The 20,267-nt window shown below is 31.6% G+C and overlaps 1 protein-coding gene across 4 annotated transcripts in view; it reads right to left on the reverse strand.

Moving 5' to 3' along the window:
• Positions 1 to 20,267, reverse strand: part of LOC107441572 (uncharacterized) — a 334,007-nt gene that overhangs the window by 220,337 nt on the left and 93,403 nt on the right. For all 4 annotated transcript variants that reach the window (XM_071177200.1, XM_071177199.1, XM_071177198.1 and 1 more), the window contains exons 2-4: positions 8,685 to 9,014; positions 5,783 to 6,136; positions 2,151 to 3,233 (exon numbers count right to left, since the gene is read on the reverse strand). In XM_071177200.1, the coding sequence (XP_071033301.1) occupies positions 2,151 to 3,233; positions 5,783 to 6,136; positions 8,685 to 8,953 (1,706 nt within the window). In that variant the 5' untranslated portion in view covers positions 8,954 to 9,014. The remainder of the gene's footprint in view (positions 1 to 2,150; positions 3,234 to 5,782; positions 6,137 to 8,684; positions 9,015 to 20,267) is intronic.

Raw genomic sequence — 20,267 nt, forward strand, 5'->3', positions numbered from 1 at the left:
AAAAAAAAATCCCTGTATATTATTTTATTTAAAAACTAATGCAACAAAGCTAACCAAATGAAGAGGGGGGAAATAAAATCTTGCCTACACAAACAGAACCGCTGAAATATTCAAACAAAAAGAATAGAACTCGCGAATAAATTTATTTCTTGTTCACTTCATCTCATAAGTCAATGTGTAATAAATATACTTCTTCAAACAAAACATTAATTTTTTCTTTCTTTCTTCATCTGTCTAAAGTGCAGCAAACACGGTCTCATTAATTGGAGGGAAAATAAATGCATGTATATTGCCGGCAATTTCATTTCCATAATTATTTATTCCATCAAGGGAACAATTAAAGTGGAGCTAAAGGTAGGAAAAATTCCTTTTAAACAATTGGTTAAAGTCTAATCTCGTGACCGAAAGCGAAAGCAGGTGCAACTCTATCTTCCCTTCCAACACAATGTAACTGGTAGTTTAAATGACTATTTTCAAATTCCGATGTCAATCTTGAAGCGCCTATCCAGTCATTAACATCATATTATGACCAGAGGAAAAGACATAAAAACTTTTCCTACGTCTGGAGTTAAAAGAAAAATATTTTAGAAGATTTTATTTTTATGGTGCTGCCATCTCTTGAAACGAGCAGAAACTATATAAAAACCTGACTAAATCAGCTTATACTTTATTCGAACTAAGGACTGAACGTAAGTAAAGAAAGAGCATGGTATACTTTTACAATAATATCGTCTCTTACATGCTTGTATTTATTGTTACATATATTTAATGTTCTAAAATATACGTGAAATAATAATTTTATATTTATAAATGAAAATAATTACTTCATCTTAATTTGTAATAAAATAATTTCTTTTAAAAAACACCTACAAAACTTTTTTACCTTCAAAAACCAGTAGAGAACTACAGTGTTGATATTACCGTGAATGACCGAAATAAAGAGAATGTCGACATTCACCGGTGAATGTCAACAATCACATAGTCACTTTGGCGAATGTCCGAAATAGTTGGTATATCCGATTTTGATATTATTATAGTTATTCGATATTTTAATATCTGCTTAGGATAGATTGAGAGAAACATCAGTGTTCGTAGTACCGGTTAAAGGCATACTAGGCAGTGGCACTCGAGCTTAGAAAAAACATCAGTGTAGGGTATACCGGGCAAAGGCGCTTAACTAGATCTAGTATATATTTCGGACATTTACCAAAGCGACTATTCACCGGTGGAAGTCAACAACCACCCATGTAACAATGATACTTGGGGTTTTTAAGGAAACGTTTTTTAAAAAATGAATGTAAGATTTTTCAAAGTGATGTCTTAAAATTAGGTTTATGCTAATCATTTCTATCAGTTTTATATAAAAAAAAGTTGTTATCCAGTTTTTGAAATAATTTTTAAGTGTACACCAGCAGTTTAAAACAAATTAAAACGTTCCGTTCCCTTGACTTAACCTACGTTTTACCATTTTTCCTTAACTATTAAACCTATAACAAAAACCAAAAGTTGTACAAAACCTATAACAAAGAAAAGTTTTGTCGACGTATATGATTCCTTTTTACAACTTGTATCTAAAATCCCTCCCCCCCCCAAAAAAAAATAATAACTTAACTTAAAATTGTAACTTAACTTAACTCGTAACTTAAAATATCATCTGCACTTATTAATTTGCATATTTGAAGTCACCCCTTTAAAACATTGAGATTGAGTCCTAGAACTTGAAGATCCGCTCATTAAATTAAAAGTAATTCAGTATGGACCATTTTTTTGGAAACACTGTACATCCTTCAATGTGAATAATTTAGCTCAATAATAAAAAAAACCTTTCAATGCTTCCCGTCATGCTTCAGGTATTGTAAAGAGATAGATGAGGACTATACTTTACTGATTCCCCTAGATCTCAAGCCTACTATGCATTTGCAAGATGAAGTTGATCTAAACGAGCAACAACACACTATGGGTCAGTTTGGTCGTTTGTAAAGTGTTCATAGGACCTATCAATATCTGAATTGATGCCTCGAAGAATAACAGTCGAACGAAACATTGAGAAATGATTAAAAATTATTTGTTTGAAACAAAGTTTAAAAATGAAATAATTTGGTTTTTGCTGAATTCATATAAATATCGAAAAACAAATGCATTGAGCTTACCGTTCTGGTACTGGGGGTGCAAAAAGAGCGGCAGAAATTTGCCCTTTTGATGGAAGAGCTGGCAAGTTTTCATCTACTTCATTATCTTCGAAAGGATTATTTTTCCGTACAAATGGATTTTTAGTTTCTTCAGTATTCCGGAAAGGATTGGTTTCATTTTGTTTTAAATGATTTGGCGTTACTTCCAAATCATTTTTCGCAATAGATTGACTGAAATCATTAGATGTACTTTCCGAAGGAGCATAACTTATCGAACATTCATCCACGGGGTCACCATCACTTGAACATTTTTGTTCTAGTTCTAAAATGGGTGAAGTATTCGTTTCTTTAACATCGTCCACTTTATTGTCAGATGCTGTTTCTACATTATCTGGAGAAGTGGGTGGCGACTTTTCTGATTCTTTTGAAGTTTCTGAGAATGACGTATCAACCGATGTTATCTCGAAGGTGTTGCTTAATGGCTCGGTTTTAGTTGATTTTAGATTCTCCTGCGATACTTGTCTCTTCATAAAACCCAATTTTTGACTTCTACTGTTTCTATTGTTTGTTTTTGGACTTGGAATGTTCGATGACGACCGATTTGAGGATGATATAGGCCTTGGAATTCGAGAAGGCTGATCAGTAGATCCAGGATCACTACGTGTTCTTCGCGCTGGCAGGTGCTTGCTCATTCTTGGAGGGACACTAGGGGTGGGATATGACTTTTTTGCCTTTAAGCTTGGCGCGGACAGGCATGGCATTTTTTGTTTTGTTGTTATTTTTTCTGAATTTTTAACACCATTGACCATTTTTTGTCGCATCGGAGTTGTAGGTTTTATTTCTTGCGGAATCGTTGCTTCTTCATTTTGAGGTTCGCTCTGTTCATCGTCTGCTGCTTCGGCACTCCCGTTGAGATTGGAAGATTTGACACTTTCTGAAGAATTCTGAATCGTCTCCAAAGGAGTCTCATCTTCGCCAGCGCTGTGAACATCTTCACAACTGCTGCTATTTGTTATGACCACTATAGGTCCTCTCTGAATATCCTTAGGCAATGAAGACTGGTCAAAATCCTTAATATGATGAGCATCTAATTCTTTTTCCAGCCTGTAATAAAAATAACAATTTGATAAATATAGTTGTTTTTGATAAATATCCTATTTTTATAAACGTGCCGAAATCGTTATTAAAAATGTTTTTAAGAGTCTTTCAAAATCGAGGTAATTATTAGTTAGGTAAACGCTTTGAGAGTTACTCTGAAATGTTTAAAAATAACAATGAGCCTGCTTTAATCTCTTTTTAGTTTATAGATGTAAATATGTTAATTAATTATAAGTAAATAAAAAATTATGATGATGCAATTTACATATTTTTATCATTATTTAAAACAATCAATAAGACTAACAATGCAAAAGTATAGGTGAGAAAGCTAAATCACGTTTCTCTTTTTAGATGCATGTTAGTAATGGGTGCAAACACTATACTACATCTCTCTACAACAGTCATGTAAAGATACGGCCCGCGGGCCGCATCCGGCCCCCGGTTCGTATCAATACGGCCCACGATCGTGATATGTCACAGAAAGAAGAATCGTGTTTTTTTAGAGCTTTTAGACTTCCCTCGATTCCTCTACGGAAGTTTTAAAATGTGCACAATACATTTATAAGTAATTTCAAGGGCAGCGCGTGCCTAGACAAGCGAGGGAGATAGACAGTAACGACATTTCTTAGCAACAGGGGAAATCTTCGACTGGAATATACTTAGCAGCAAAACTACGGATGGCGCTCCTGCCATGGCTGGCAATCATTCGGGCGTTGCAACTAAATTAAAATAGAAAACATCAGGGAATTTTGTGGGATTTCCCTGTATAATTCATCAGGAATCATTGGCATCCAAGCATTTAAAAATGGACCATGTCATGCTACGTATAATTAAAATAGTAAATTTTATAAGGAGACGAGGAATAAATCACCGACAGTTCAGGCAGTTTTTATAAGATTTGGACGAAAATTTTTTTGATGTCCCTTATTCCCCTGAAGTTCGTTGGCTCAATCGAGGAGTAGTTATAGAAAGATTTTTTACGTTACGTGACCCTATTCAAGCTTTCATGTAAGAAAAAGGCAACCCAATTGATTATGACAATGACTGGTGGATTGATTGTGTCTTTTTGGTAGATATGAATTAACACTTGACTGATCAGAATGTAAAGTTACAGGGTAAAAATCTGATTGTCACTCAAATGTATTCAAGCCTTTGAAACAAAGTTGAGGCTGTGGGAAAATCATGTAAAAAATCAAACTTTGGATCATTTCCCTCATTTAAAATCATTTGGCACAGTGAACCAAAAAAAATTGGATCAGTATTCTCAACTTCTGCAAAATCTGATCACGGAATTCAACAATCGTTTTGAAGACTTCCACAAAATGAATGAAACGGAATTCCCAATTTTCAACAATCCATTCAATTTTGAAGCTTCACAGGCACCAGTTCATTTGCAAATGGAGTTGATAAATCTTCAATCGGACAGTATTTTGAAAGAAAACTTTAAAGAGGTTAACGTTCTTACATTTTATACACAATATTTCAAGAGTTTAGATAACTACCCGGAATTAAAAGAGCATGCAGCACACATTCTGAAAACAAGAGAAGTCAGGTATCTGGATTCTCGAGCTCAAAATAATTAGTACCATCTTTTATAACTTTGATATGATTTTTAACAACCGTATATTATATACCATAATATTAGATAAATAAAATGTTATAATAGTTCAGCACATTTTTTTTACTTTAATCTGGCCCGCCTACATGTTCTAAATTTAATATATGGCCCTCTGCAAAATTGAGTTTGACACCTCTGCTCTACAATATTCAAGTTTATTCCATGCAGTATTAAAAAAATGCTGCATCGTGCACTGTTTTTTAATACTTTTCTTAATGAAAAGAATTGTATTGCGTCTATAAAAAGCTATAGTATATTCTACAAATCGAAAAAGCTTTTTAATAGTAGTTTGATGTACCTTTTATATTATTGCTTAATGTTTAGCGACATTGTTTCCCCAATAGTATTTACTTCTCAAAAGAAGACAATGCTTCCTTTTAATAAATATTATTTCGTTAATATTGTTTACACCTGAAAAGAATTTAAGTACTTCTTTTAAACCAACTACTTTTTTTAGTAGTATATGCCTATAAAAAAGGCCAGTACTTTCTACAAATAAGTATTATTTCTTTATTATCACACTTATCTATAAAAAGAATTTCAGTCCATTCTTGTTTATTCTTATGTATTGATTTGTTGTGAGAACATGGAGGACATTGCAACTTGGCAGATTTAACGTGCGTCAGTCACCATTTTACTACTCGGGGAGTCTTCAACCGCGGGGTTCGAACCCACGAACTCTCGGACATGGTCCCAGCTCCTTACCGACCAGGCTATCCCGGCCCTACGCAGTGATATGAACCATTCAAAAGAAAACGTATTTTAAGGCGGCATCGTTTCTTTATTTTTCCTAACCTATCAAAAGAAGACAGTATTTTCTCATAGGAGACAGTATTGTTTCATTAACATTACTTAGCCTAAGAAAGAAAATTAACTTTTCCTGAAATGTTTCCTTAATAGTGCTTAACTCACTAAAGGAGACAGTAATGTTATTTACCTCTCAAAGGGAGAGAGAACTTTCTCTAAATCAAATGTAACATCTCCAGACGATCCTTTGCACCTTTCAGAAAAGCTGGAATTGGCTGTGCTCGTTCTAGAAAATCTGTCTATGACTGTGGACACAGAACTGCCAGTGTCGTCAGTGTCCGACTCAAGAAGAGCTTCGACGTCATCGTCTTCCTCGGGGATGACGTCCATGTATGAGAAGGCCGGATCGGGCACTAAGCACGCGGGTTCCCTGAAAAACGCCTGATTTCCGGCAAGAAAAGCATCCCATGCAGTAAATGTGGAAGGCGATGGGTGATCATCAACAGGATAAAACTCCAAGTCCTGATCCATCTCTGATTTATTTCTGTAAGGTAAATAAAAATTCGAAGCATTAATTAGAAAATTTAAAGAATAATTAATGTAATTATTATTTCAGTCATTAATAATAAACTGTTCAATTATACTGTATGCAGAATTTATATAAGGATGGAAATTAATATAAGAAAATTAAGAACTAAATTACTCTGATATAAAACTCTTATAAGACCCGTCTTGAGTTATGCTTCTGAGGCCTGGACATTGACTTCGAAAGACGAGGAGGCGATAGCAATATTTGGAATAAAGGTACCACGAAAGGAGGTAAACGGCTTATAGAGAAGAACTAACTCAGAACTGTATAAAATCTTAAAATAGACTGATGTTGTCAAGTACATAAAAGTACAAAGACTAAAATGAACTGGACATTTAATCTGAATGCAGGAAGACCGAAACTGCAAGAAAATATTTTTATCAAAACCAATGGGAACAAGACGAAAAAGAAGACCATGTCTTTTATAACTGTCGTTGAACAACTGACCCAAGCTTCGGGTTTACGACCACTAATGTTCAACTGCGTAACCCTGTAATTTTGAACCCAATCCAGAAGACAAGGGAACTCCTGGATCGAGTATTGGGAGAAATTTGCCTTCGTGGAGAACTTTTTGATGGAGCTAACCCGCAATTGCCTTACACGGAGAGAAAAAACCACGAAAACCTCCCACGGTTAGCCTGCCAGGGAGGGGCCTCTAACCCATCTAACTGTCGACTACTAAGGATATTTTGCGTCAACACTGTGATCGGCGTGACCAGACGCAGCTGGGATTCGAACTCGATTCATCTCATCGGAAGGAGTACGCTCTATTCCCTAAGCCACAATGGCTTCAACAAGCAAGTATTATCATCGGTGTCAAAACGCAAAACTTGTGGCACTGACGATGATGCTCGTTGGTAGCATCGAAACATTTGTTAGACCATTAAGTAGAACTTTATAATAACTTGGAGACCAACTTAATGTAACACTCTCAACTGAATTGTAAATAATCCATTGAAGCATATTTAAGAACGGGTTCAGAATAAATGCACAACTAAGATTATTTATTTTATTTTGAAACAAAACTTATGAGTATTTTTATTGCCTCTATTAAAGGGTCTTTATTCGCTCCCCTCAGAAATCAGTTGTTATAAAATACAATTGTTACAAAAAATATTTAATAAAAAGATCTCAAACCTTTTAATCGTACTAATCAAATACTAAAGATTTAATTTCCCTTTAGCGAAAATTTAAACCTAATAAACATTGTAATTTCATCGATCAACTTATTTTGTTCTTTAAATTTAATTTTAAATTTAATTTAATGTTACTATAAAAACTCGTTAAAAAATTTCGCCCTGCAGAGTATTTATGAAAAGTGTTATTTCTTGTGTTTATCGCTTTTGTACAGTTGACTTGAAGTTATAGTAATTTTCGCCAAACAGAGTATTTAGCAAAATTGCAAGTGTTTATTCTCCATATTGCTTTTCAATTTCAAATAGTTATTTTGTTGCATATGTTGACTAGAAACAGTTTTACATAAAATATATCTCAAAAAACTTATTTACTATTTAATAATAGTAAAATGGTAACTCAATATTCTTATCTTTAAAAGGAACGCCACTTTTTTGGTTTGAACCTTTCATTTTGACTGATAATTAAAAAAAATGCAATAAAAGCAGAATAATATTAATAATTATAGCATGTGATTTGCGCGAAGCGGCTAAAAGACAATTATTTTTTAGGATATATAAAGCACATAGGAAAGAAAAAAATTAAAAGTGCGTTTACTGAATAAGAAATTAAAATTAGGCCAAGAAAAATTGTCAAAAGGAGGCGAGGTTTACATGCTATAAGTAAAATAACTATTAAATTAGCCACATCCATCACGTCAAAATGAACGCCTAATTTCATTTTCCAAAACCTTACATAAAAATACATTTCGTCATTTGTGAGATAAACTCAAATAATAGCATTTCAATTTTTTTTTACTCCTTCTGTGCGAAAAATATGCTCAGCTGATTTTGGATTAAACTGATTACAATTTAAATAACTGCCAAATGCGTCATATCAATCACACCAGAAAAGAAAGCCTAGATTTACTTTTCTCATAAACTTGCATAAAAATAAATTTCTTAATTTTCTTATCAGGTGATGAACTCAAAAAATAGCACCATTTCTAAATTAATTTTCAGGGAAAAACAGTGATTTATGAAAAGTAGGTTACAGTTTTTTTTTAAATAAGCCGTTTTCTGATTTCGTCAAGATGGATAACTAAAATAATGAAATCAAAGGCCTTCTTTGGCACGAAAATAATACAATACGGATAAAATTAATTTCATTATTTAAAACAAATTGAAAGGAAGGGAGTTAATAAAAAAGATGAATTAGAAATGGGCCAAAGTCTAAATTCCATCCACAGTTGCATGCTTAAAGGTTATCTGCAACGCAAAAAATAAAATATTTCAATTCTGGAAAAGAAGAAAAAGAAAAGATTTGATACGGTTATCACGAATTTCCACTGAGAGTTTCTATCATCCATCATTGGTGTTCACGAACTTACTTCTTGGATGTCTTCTGGATATCGTCGGACGTAAACTTCTTGAGAAGTGAGGAGCGAGAGAAGACCTTTTTCTTAGGTTTGGATGAGGTCTCTTCTTCCCCGAAGGTCACTGTCTGTGTCTGCAGGTCATAGGTCCTGGATGTACCATTCTTGTTGCAGAGGCACACGAGCTCGCCGTTCGATGGGATCTGTTTCTTAAATCTGATGTTATCGAAGGAGTTGTTTTTTCGTAGAAGGTATCCTTTACGTTTTCTTTCCATACCTCTCATGAATGGATAATATCAAGGAGTTGTGGACACCCTTCTGTCGGACGCATCTTGGAAACCCCATCTGAAGAAGAAAAAAAGATATTTATCGAATGGCTATGTCAATGGCACAGTCAGACATAAAAGTGCTATGTCAATGGCACGGTGAGACATAAAAGTGCTATGTCAAAGGCACACTGAGACATAAAAGTGCTATGTCAATGGCACAGTGAAACATAAAAGTGCTATGTCAATGGCACAGTGAGGCATAAAAGTGCTATGTCAAAGGCACAGTGCGACACAAAAGTGCTATGTCAAAGGCGCAGTGAGACATAAAAGGATATCACCATTAACAGCTTTGCGGATTTCCACGTAATACTAGTGAGCTAAGCCCCCTGTTCACTACCGCTCACCAACTCCGATGATTGCTTCGCAATAATTGTTTTTTCTTGGCAGAAACCAGTTTTTCTACTAAAGTTAAGATTATTCACTTAACATATACGTAATAAAAGGGATTCTCTTTGCTTACGCTAGCGCCTTTACTTCCCACGTTCAAATATTACTATCAATTGGTATTATAAACATTTTGATCTCTTGGTGAACTGAAGTGAATCTTCGAAGTATAAAATAACATTTATATTGTTATAGCATTATATTGTTCAAACAAATTTAATGAGTTCTAGTACTGGAAAGTAACGTTAAATTAGGGATACAAAAATATTTTGAGAAAAACCTTTACGACTTTTGTTAATTTTATGCTGATGACAACCAAAACAATTAAAAATGAATGAGGGAAAGCTGGATCCTACCTAGTGATTTTCCGACCAATAAAAATGCACCGACGACAATGGAAAACCGTGTTAGACCATTATGATTTTATGTTAGAGAGAGAGAAAAAATCAATCTTAATGGTTCAATAGCTTGACCTCAAATACGCTGATAAGTGAGCGCTAACTATTAAGTTACGGAATTTAACAAAAAGAAAAGAAAGAACGTACGTAGACTGAATAATTATATCTATTTTTTGACGGATTCGGATTTTCATTATCAAAATAAGGCGGAGTAGTCGCAACCTGAAAAATGTGGTCACAATAATTTAGTCCGGAGAGCAATCGAAAGTTTTGAGTCAATTAATGATATTTTTACTTCTTGCATATGCCGCCATAGCTCGGCTTAATAATCTTAAGTGAAGAAAATTTTGCACTTCATCATGCAATTCATTCATCCAATCAGAATTCTACGTAAAAATGCAAATTTAAGTAATTATTATTATTTTTTATTAATAATAAAAAAACGTAGGACTGCAAGGAATACAAACATATCCCCCCATCGTCTAAACTCCCTTTATTTTAATTCAGTTGGTTAACTTTAGTCTAGTTAGTTAACATAGAAACTATTTCATTGATAGCGTTCAAAATTTTGCCATTTGAAATGACACTTAGTTTAACCTTTTTCCTTACTAATTATTTTGAAGAAGAAAAATGCAAAAAATCAACAACAAAAAATTAATTTTATTAATAAATACAATGAATTAAAACAAAACATAATGCACAAGTTTTAAGTCGAAATTTGAATTTTTTTATGCGTAAGAAACCTTTAATTTAAAATCAACTCACTATCCCGAGTCATTTCGGGCAAATGAAAAAAGTCAAATATTAGTCTTTGTATGATACATCTTAAAACAAGGGACAATGCAAAGTGATACTTTTCAAACGTCAGTGAAGGATTATGCCATTTTTTTTTGTTGCTCTTATTGCTATGTAAATTCAGCAAACCATCGTATGTGCAATCTCACAAAACACGCGTGTAGTTCCACAGTCCAACATCAGAACTCCCAAATGAAACTTGACAAACTTCCAATCACTACAGATTATGTTTTCTGCTTCCGACCGAGTAAAATCGTGATAGAACAAAAAGTACTGACAAATTCTGCTAAGCCCGAGTTTTCTCGGTATGATAAATATTTGCAATATATAGGTACCCGAGTTAACTCGGGATAATCAGGGAAGCGGTTAAAATAATATGAAAACTTGTATACCTAACAATAAAAAACATTTTTGACCACTCTTCGATAGTCAAACAAAAGTTTGAAAAACATGAACCTTTTTATAGAATGTTGGATACTCACAAAATCTGACGTAGATAAGGAAATATAGTTTATTAATAAAATACAGTGCTTTGTTATTACTCCTTGCTATTTTGTTAGAAATTTGAATCGGATAACAAAATAACTATTTCTGCCTCTTTCATACTTCGCAGGTAAAATTCATTAAATGCTTCACAAATCTCTTTTAATATTTCGTTTTGGTGTTTTTAATGTTTGCACAATCTAGTGTTGCCATTTTTTTTTGTTGCTTATTTGACTTTATTTTAAATAAATCTTATGACAAAAAAAAGTATGTTCCCAAGAGATATTTTGCCTGAAGTAGGAAAAATTAAAAAAAAAAATGTTAGTTAGTTTTCTGGGTGCAAATTTTAACAGTTTTTTTTATACCTGTATGGGACATATTTTTTTAAATGAAACAATATAATCTGGAAACAGCTCAAAATACACAATTACGAAAATGGATCTCAAAAATAGGTCTTTTCAATTTTAAACCCAAATTTAATAACTAAACGAAGAATTATGTGCTTACTCTTCCTTACTAATTTAAGCACTTAAACACATAAACATAATGGTTCCTGTTGAAGATAGAAATAGCAGCAGACGATTATTTTCAAAGACATAGTAGCAGACGATTATTTTCAAAGAACAGAATTTAAATTGCAGTTGAAAATTGACGAGTCATATTTAACCAGGTTGGCAAAAAGCATGAAATTGAAAAAGGACATGATGTATTGGTGGTTCACGTTTTCTCTTTTTTTGTTTTTGTTTTTTGTTTTTTTCTTCAACAGCAATTTAAATTCTGTTCTTTGAAAATAATCGTCTGCTACTATGTCAATCTTCAGCAGTTCCCGCACTTCGTATTGGGGTGACTAGTTATATTTCAGATGTAACTTTTCAGGCGATGTCTTCGTATTCAGAACTCGAAACGATAAAGTGAATTTTAAAACTCTAAATCCATACAAAGTAAATTTGCTACCATGATTATAAATTTAAAGCACCCGTGGCAAAAAGCAAATATTGACTTTTTTAAAGTCTTTTTCAAAGAGAATTTTAGCAACTCACAAGTTATTAGTAAATCTATAGGAATAATCAAATAAAATATTGTTTGGCATTGGTCTAAATAGAGTTCCGTATTTGTGATACAATGGTCAGAAGTATAACACCATGTTGTACCTTTATCCAATTTTAAACACTTTAAATTAATTTCTTGCTAAAATGTATGCTAGTATTCGTTCAAAAAATAATTATATTAATACACTATATTACGTATTCCTCCCAAACTATCAGTTATTTGAATGAGTCCAATCTGCATAAAAAGATAAAAAAGCAAAATGGGCCCCAAGTGCAAAACTCTCTCCTATATATATATTAAGAGAGAGAAATGATAAAAGATCAGTATAATTTATAGACATAAAGATGATAAAATATTCTGAAGAGAAAGAAAATCATGTCCATCAACTGCGCCGGGAAATGAATTTCTTAATTACGATCAATTTTACAATCTTAAGCACCATTTCCATGATTAAGAAAACATGACAAACTTAATGTAAAGCCAGTTCTTAAACGAATTTATATGACATTCATTCACTTGTGGAAAAAATACACCAAAAATATGTCATCCATATTTCCAAAAATTAAGGTACATTTCTTTACAAGTCACATATTTCATTTAAGCCTTCATTCATTTCTTCTACCTACCCATCCGATTTCATATTCCTGTCTCACTGTTATATCATACATCAAGACTTTTTTTAAAGAAACTGTTTTGGTTCTGAAAGTAAATATATTCAATGAAATTCTCATCACGGACAAAGTAACTTGGTTCATTTCATTTAGTTTCTTTTGTTTGGTCCAAGATCATCGAACTTGGTGTTATACGAACGGGTGGGTATCATTTTTCGGGCGTTACTGTTCGAGAAGTAGAAAAATAAAAACGCTCTTTGATTATCTAATTCCGGGTCTTTATGGTAACTTCATTTATTTTCAAGTAGAGCACATTACATTTTAATAGGGTTACTCCCAACTTTAAAATATTGTAGCAGTTTAGAAAACCAAAACAAATGATTTGTATGTTCGTATTCCATTCGGCGCACGAATTTTCAATTATTGGGAATTAAATTGAATCATTTTTTTTTTTTTTACCTTCACATTTGCTTTCCGAATATTTCACATCCATTTAGAGTCATTGAATAAATGATATTTAGAATTGACTGCTTCTGAAATACTTTGATCATTTTTTTTCCAAACAACTGATAATAGAAACATCAAGCGGGTTTATTAAACTAAATTTTTTTTATCAAATCATACGGTATTGCTAAAAAGTCAATAGACATTGTTATTATTTAAGAAATCAAACTATACAAAAATATTAAGTATTAGTAAGTTTTGATTTGAAGACACGATTTTTCTCTCAGTGCTATTAAAATATTCTAAAATTAATGGTACTTTAATTAACACTAGAAAGACTGAAACTTAGTATATACCTATATCGACCAAAAGCATTCAAAATGACTGGATTGTAAAAGAATGAACAATGTGTAAAAAAAAAATTTTTAATTTATTTTTAGTATTTTTTATATTATTTACAGTCATATAACAAGTTATTAGTAAATATTAACAATAAAAATATTATGTGTTGTACAAAATTCTAAGAAATTGCGTCATTATATACATCATCGTTTCTCTAATTGAAATTAGAAGCAATCAAAATGACTTCCTCAGGCAATCTAGTGTTAAAGATACCGAGAATTAAATTCCTTTCTTAACATTCGACGAGTTTATCAGAGAAGAAGTTTATTTAGTTTATATTCAGAATCACTTAATGACTGATGTTTAGAACTACCTGATTCTCAAAATGCGAAGAAAAAAAATTTCTCCAGATTTATGATGGATGGAAACATTAAAAGGGAAGATCAAAATGATGATATATATTATCTTGGCTATATATATACTATATGGTATACTATTATTTTGAAGTGAATGGTTCTTCTCTTAATTAAAATATATTCTGAGATTAAAATTGATTTCTTTACGTCCAGCTTCTTCGTTTGATAAGTTTATCCAGTATAAATTCAGAAACATAGACTGACTTCCAAATGAAACGATTCTTAAATTATTTTAAACATCATCCAATGTATGTATAATTTTTGTCACACGCATTATTACTTTTTGCGCTATTACAGCGTTTATATATTTTAGTATTTTTTATCAAAACGTTGTAAAGAGAGTAATTATTATTTTAAAATCATATTCAAAACATTGCTACACTGTAATTTGTTTTTAGAGTATATGATGGGGAAACTTGTCATAGATGACGGCTGATATGGTTTATAGCTACCATCCCCACATTGACCTTTAGACGTGATGTGAATATGCCTACCTTGACAAAAACTCCCACTTCGATCTGAACACGCTTACTTCGATCTGAAGATGCCTACTTCGATGGATGGTCCGCATTGAACAGCTGACTTGCTGCTTGTGACTGTGACATTATCCACCTCCTCGCGCTGTTGCTACTCAGTCTCGATCACACACAACGTCTGCCTGCATGCACTCGACTGCTAAATGCAACACAAGCGCGACCACGACCGTGAACTTAATATAGATCTCACGATCAGCAAAAAGTCCTGGTGGTCTTAATATAGCTCTCCCGGCCTCCGTGACTTAGGTTCACAGGTGCCCACTGGGTAGCGTTAAATGAGCAACACTTCCAGCATCTTCCCAGGTGACGAAAGAAAGTTCACTGCCTGCCGTTAAAAGTCATTTCCTCAATTTTACGAAACGTTCACTGGGAGCATTCCCGAGGTTTCGTCATACACGAATTATTTTCGAGTAGCAATTTTTATAAAGGCATACTTTGCAAAAAAATATTCCTATTTGAATCGTACTTTATGATATATTTCTAAGTCAACTGTATTATTCGTTATGTATTATGTAGCTTTAACCTTAATCCAACTGTATTATGTAGCTTTAACCCTAAAGTTTTTAACAGAATTCGTATCCTCAAATAAGAAAAAAAACAGTAATTCCCTGATTTGACAAAATGTTCACTCTAAAAAATTTCCCAAGAAAGTGTTTTGTCAAAACGAAGAAAATTTCTTGATTTTTGAACAACCATTTTTTACAATAGGACATTATTTCAAAAAATATCTCAATACATTTTTACCTTTGATTCTAGTTAATTTAAAATTAAAGATAAGTTTTTGTTGAAAAAGAAAGGTTTTGTCAATTAGACAAGCAGGTGATGAATGTCATAGAAAAAAAGGAATTTAGCAACCACTTTAAATACATGGATTCCTCTACTGCGAATCCCACATCTTAATAATTCATTTTAGTGTTTCCGAGAAATTTTGATCAGTTAATGACGAAATAAGGAATAAAAGGTCAAAACTCAATGAATGTCAAGTGATGGTGGATGATGAATGAGAGGACAGATGTATTTCTATTAAAATGCACTGCTGCATGCATTCGTAACTTGTGGTTATTTAATGATATGCAACTAACGCGCTTTTGGAACGAGTAGTGAATTTTCGTTAAATAAAGTTCCTAAACATTTGAAGACTTAAAGAATGTACTATTTGGATGCAAAAATACTGAAATCTTGAGATTTTTAAAAAGTTCTTTTAGTTAGAATTTTATCGAAAGCATTGTTGATGGATGATAACTGTGATGCCACAATAGGCATTATATAATTACTAGCTTTTAAATTATTTTTCATTTTTTAAATTTCTTTCATTTTTTTTAATTCCTTTAATTTTTTTAATTTGTTCAATTTTTTAAATTTATTTATTTTTAATTAATTTTTTTAATCATTCTTAATCGAATTTCAATTAAATTAATATATTTAATTTTCATTATTCTTTATAAAATTAATATTTTATTCTTTTATTAACAATCAATGTAACGGCTATTTGAATACAAATGTAAAACTCACTGTCGAGACTCAATCGAAAACAAAATCTATTTATAACTCTTCATTTCTTATCACAAAATTGTTTCAGTCACAGGGTTTAGTTACAGACATCGAGACAATTGCTTTTTCAAAAAAATCTTTCCCACATTAAAATATAACTAATCTGTTGCTGCCTTTTTCGAAGAAAATTATTAAGTTGCTGTCCAGTTTAAACTTTATACTCTTATTTTCATTTGCAAGCATCTAACCATTATTATTATTATTATTTGGTTACATTGCCTCAATTAACATCATAAATATCCAAAATAGACCCTTTTCATTCCAAAAAATACAGAGTTATAAATTTGTTCTAACGTGTTTTAAATTTAAGTTTAATGTGCTCCCCTTTGCCCTTACGAAAAAAAGAAGAATGTCCCACAGGTTAGCTTTACTGCATAAACCTTGTTGGAAAGAGATGCAAGGTGGAGGATGAGATTGATTGAAAGCTGCAAGATGACCTGCATTCGACCTCTAAAAGGTCATTAAAGATGAATGGCGACTGACCGGACCACATTCATCGACTTAGATAACCCCTTCAGGGGTCCTCATTATTGTATAGGCCGCTTTTAATAAGTGTCTCATTTTGACTAAATTGTATCCATACTCTTTTAATTATGGACCACGTGTAAGAAACACTCGTAAAATAATAGAAAAAATAAATTCATTTAAACTTTGAATCGAGCTCGTGAGAAGAAAGTTTATTCCCGTTTGACACAAGAGTGGATAAGGGGACTAGTTAATACAATTTTTACAAATTTTTAATGATTTTTGTTCTAAAAAAATAAATAAATAAAACGTGGAAACTCTTCGAAATTTTAGAAAAGTGTTATTTTTTAAAAAAAATGAGGGAATAGAAAAAATTATTTGCTGCGAAAAGTTCGAAATAGTACTCTTAATAAAAATATGCAGTTTTTAGCTTTTAAATTTAAAAAAAAAAAAAAAAAAAAACTTTTAATAAAGTTTATTAAAAATGCACTTGTTTTTTAAGTTTTTTTCCGAAATTTTAAAAGAATAAGTTTAAAATTACCTCCTTTTGCAATGACGAGTTTCTTAATTATGAATAAAATAGAAAATGTTAATGGTATTTACTGAAAATAAATAAAAACTTTGAATTCCAATTAAACTATTCATGCAAATATAGCATAATAAGCATGCAAACTGAAAAATTTCTGTTCATTTATGCACCTATTAATAAATCAATAATGTTTCATAAATTGTGCTCTTTTGCATTTGAAATATTGACTAATAATTAGAGTAAGAATTAAAAAAATCCAAATTAGAGATAAATAATTACAACAGAAATTTATTGCTCCTTCAGACACGGGGACAAGTAATAGGCTCGTTCGATAATAAGGCCCTGATTTAGTGATTCGATTATTAGGTTAACCAAACGATGAGATCTTGACTCTTCAGAAAATATTTAATCGTAAAAACGAATAATTCCAAAGCTTGTTGTTTAAAAAAGGCTTTAATTCATAATTTTAAAACTCCTTCAAAGAAACGTTTTTTTTCCCTCACGAAAACCGGATCTTACTTTTATGTATTTACAAAAAAGTTAACAAATTTTTTTCACTAAAAGTCTGAATGGGATCTTAGTTAATGGGATTTTTCACAAACTCAGGATCCTATTTTCACACATTTTCTATTTGAAATTACTTTTATTTTGAAGCAATTTAATTGTCAGGATTAGACTTTCCTAAAAATGTGAAGTACCATTAAATGAATTCTACAGACAGTTAACACGAGATACAAAATTTACTCAATAGTAATAGTTAAGAATGGTCAAAAATGTAATAAAAAGACGCTGAAAAATTATCACTATTGCAACTGTTCTATTCATTGCATTGCAATTTCTTAACTAGAAGCGAAGTCACTAATACGAGCATTGAAACCAAACTGATTAAATATTTTTCAAGTGAGTGTGCCGTCATAAGCGTGAAAAAAAAGAGGATATCTAAAATAACTTAAATATTTAATCGTTAAATATTTTCATTTAGATATTTCTCGCGATGGTAACGAAAATCTGAAACAAACTGAGATAAAAGTTGGACAAATTGAAAAGTTAAAAGAGAGCAATTCATGATAAATAACAAATTCTTTTTTTTTGTTTTGTTTTAACTAGGCTTATTAATTTAAGCTGGTAACATAATTCATGACTGCATTTTAATTGTATTAATTATTAAAAGCTTTCAAGGATCAAAACTTTACTATGCATTTTTTCCATTTTCAACCCCTTTTCTTTTGTTTTTATACATTTTGCGAATTTAAGTTAAAAAAGAGAATTTAAAACTTTTTTCAACAGTGAAATTTTTAATTGTGTATTGAGGGAAATTCTAATGAATAATGTGTTCCGAATGTAATATCAAAGTAGCTCTAACAGTTTATATATATCCGTCGTTGAACAACCGACCCAATTTTCGGGTTAACGACTGCTAATATTCAACTCAGTAGCCTTGTAATTTTGAACCAATCCAGAAGACAAGGAAACTCCTGGATCAGTACCCCCAGAGGTATTGATTTGTTATGCGACTAGACATATTTAGCGTGCATCAGTCACCATTTACTACACGAGGAGTCTTCGGCCGGCGGGGATCGAAGCCACGAACTCTTGGACATGGGTCCAGTGCCCTACCAACCAGGCTATCCCCGCCATAGCTCTGACAGTTATATAAATCAAATCATAATGAATATAAATTTAATGAAGTGTTTACAAATCGAAGGCTCATTTTTCGAATTTCATTTTAAAAGAAGGCCAGTATACACAAAGTTAATTTACATAAATATCCAATGAGTGAGTAATGTAATGCGTAAGCAGTTGGCGAGCCCAGCGAAAAGGGAGTAGTAATAATAAGTAATAATAAAATTCATCCTTAGTAATAATAAAATTCATTAATCATAAAAATATCATCAAAATACTCTTCTAAACTAGAAACAATACTGAAAGTATAACCAATCTTGCATTTTGATGAATGATTAAACTTCATGTCTTCTGAGTAGTTAACGAGTCACTAGATAGTGTTGTCACTTTAAATAAATCGGGCTAATCTGGAGTAAATTATTTAAGACTTATAAAAATATTCAAATTAATTTTTCAACGTCTTGTTAAATGTTTTCATATTTAAAAAAAAAAGTATTTTACATATTTGGTGCTTCAAGGTAAGTTGAGCATCATTAATCACGTCTCTGAGAAAAGAAACGAGATTTTAAGACGTACAGTTGACATTTTTTTACAGTCATTTACTATTTGCAAGCAAACATAAATGATTGATTTAAGACTTCTTTAATGAACTGTCACTGTAAGCTAACAAAAAGAAAAAGAAAAAAAATTAACTAGTAAGCTAACTATATGTTCAGAGTTAGTTTTTATTAAAAAATAAACAAATAAAGAATAAGGAAGATTCAAGTTTTGTATCTATCATAATAATTGATTAAGATATATTAGCACAAATATACGTGTACATAGAGTTCAAAGTATGTAAATATGTTTATTACTGACAAAGAAAATTTTACTGTTTATAAATGTATCTGAAAGTTCACGAAAGAAGTACTTTTGACAGAAAACATTTGCTTTTTAAATAAAAATTTCTGAATTTTTTTATTTTTTCCTTAATAATAAAGAGTTATAGATGGAATGGCATATCAGGTAATAATATATATCTATCACGCACACACAATTTTGTCGAAAATGAATAGATTTTACACAACTTTGAATAAATGTGGCTGATTTTTGTTAATTAAACCTTTAAAGTGTTGGTGATGTAACTATAAGCCTTAGACCAGTGGTTGGAAAAACCGCATTACTTTTGTAGTTTACTACAATTACTTTATTACAAATGTAGTAAACTACAGTTACTTTTTTTTAATGTAGGGACTACAAACTACTTTGAAGATGTAGTCACTACTTTTAGAAGACGAACTCTTGGTTAGAGAACTTAATTTACACCCATGTTCAAAATAATTTGGAGAAAAAAAATTGGTTCATTCAAACGTGATGAATCATCAAGAAATATTTATTCATGCTTACATCAGCCAATTCGTAAAACCATTTTTTACAAAATTGTTCTTTTAATGCCATTAACTTTTTATGCCATTCTCGACAGCAAATATTCAATTTACAAAATGCTAGGAATTATTAAATTTTGTTAAATGCTTCATTTTATTTTATTTTCTCAAAGAAAAAAAAGTACAAATAGAATAAGTTTTCTTCCATTGAATTAATGTTTCATGACAGTACATTCGCAGGTGAGGCCTAAGTGATCTTTACTGAACAAGGGTAAAAG

This window comes from Parasteatoda tepidariorum, chromosome 2 (genome assembly GCF_043381705.1).
Source record: "Parasteatoda tepidariorum isolate YZ-2023 chromosome 2, CAS_Ptep_4.0, whole genome shotgun sequence".
Taxonomy (NCBI): domain Eukaryota; kingdom Metazoa; phylum Arthropoda; class Arachnida; order Araneae; family Theridiidae; genus Parasteatoda; species Parasteatoda tepidariorum.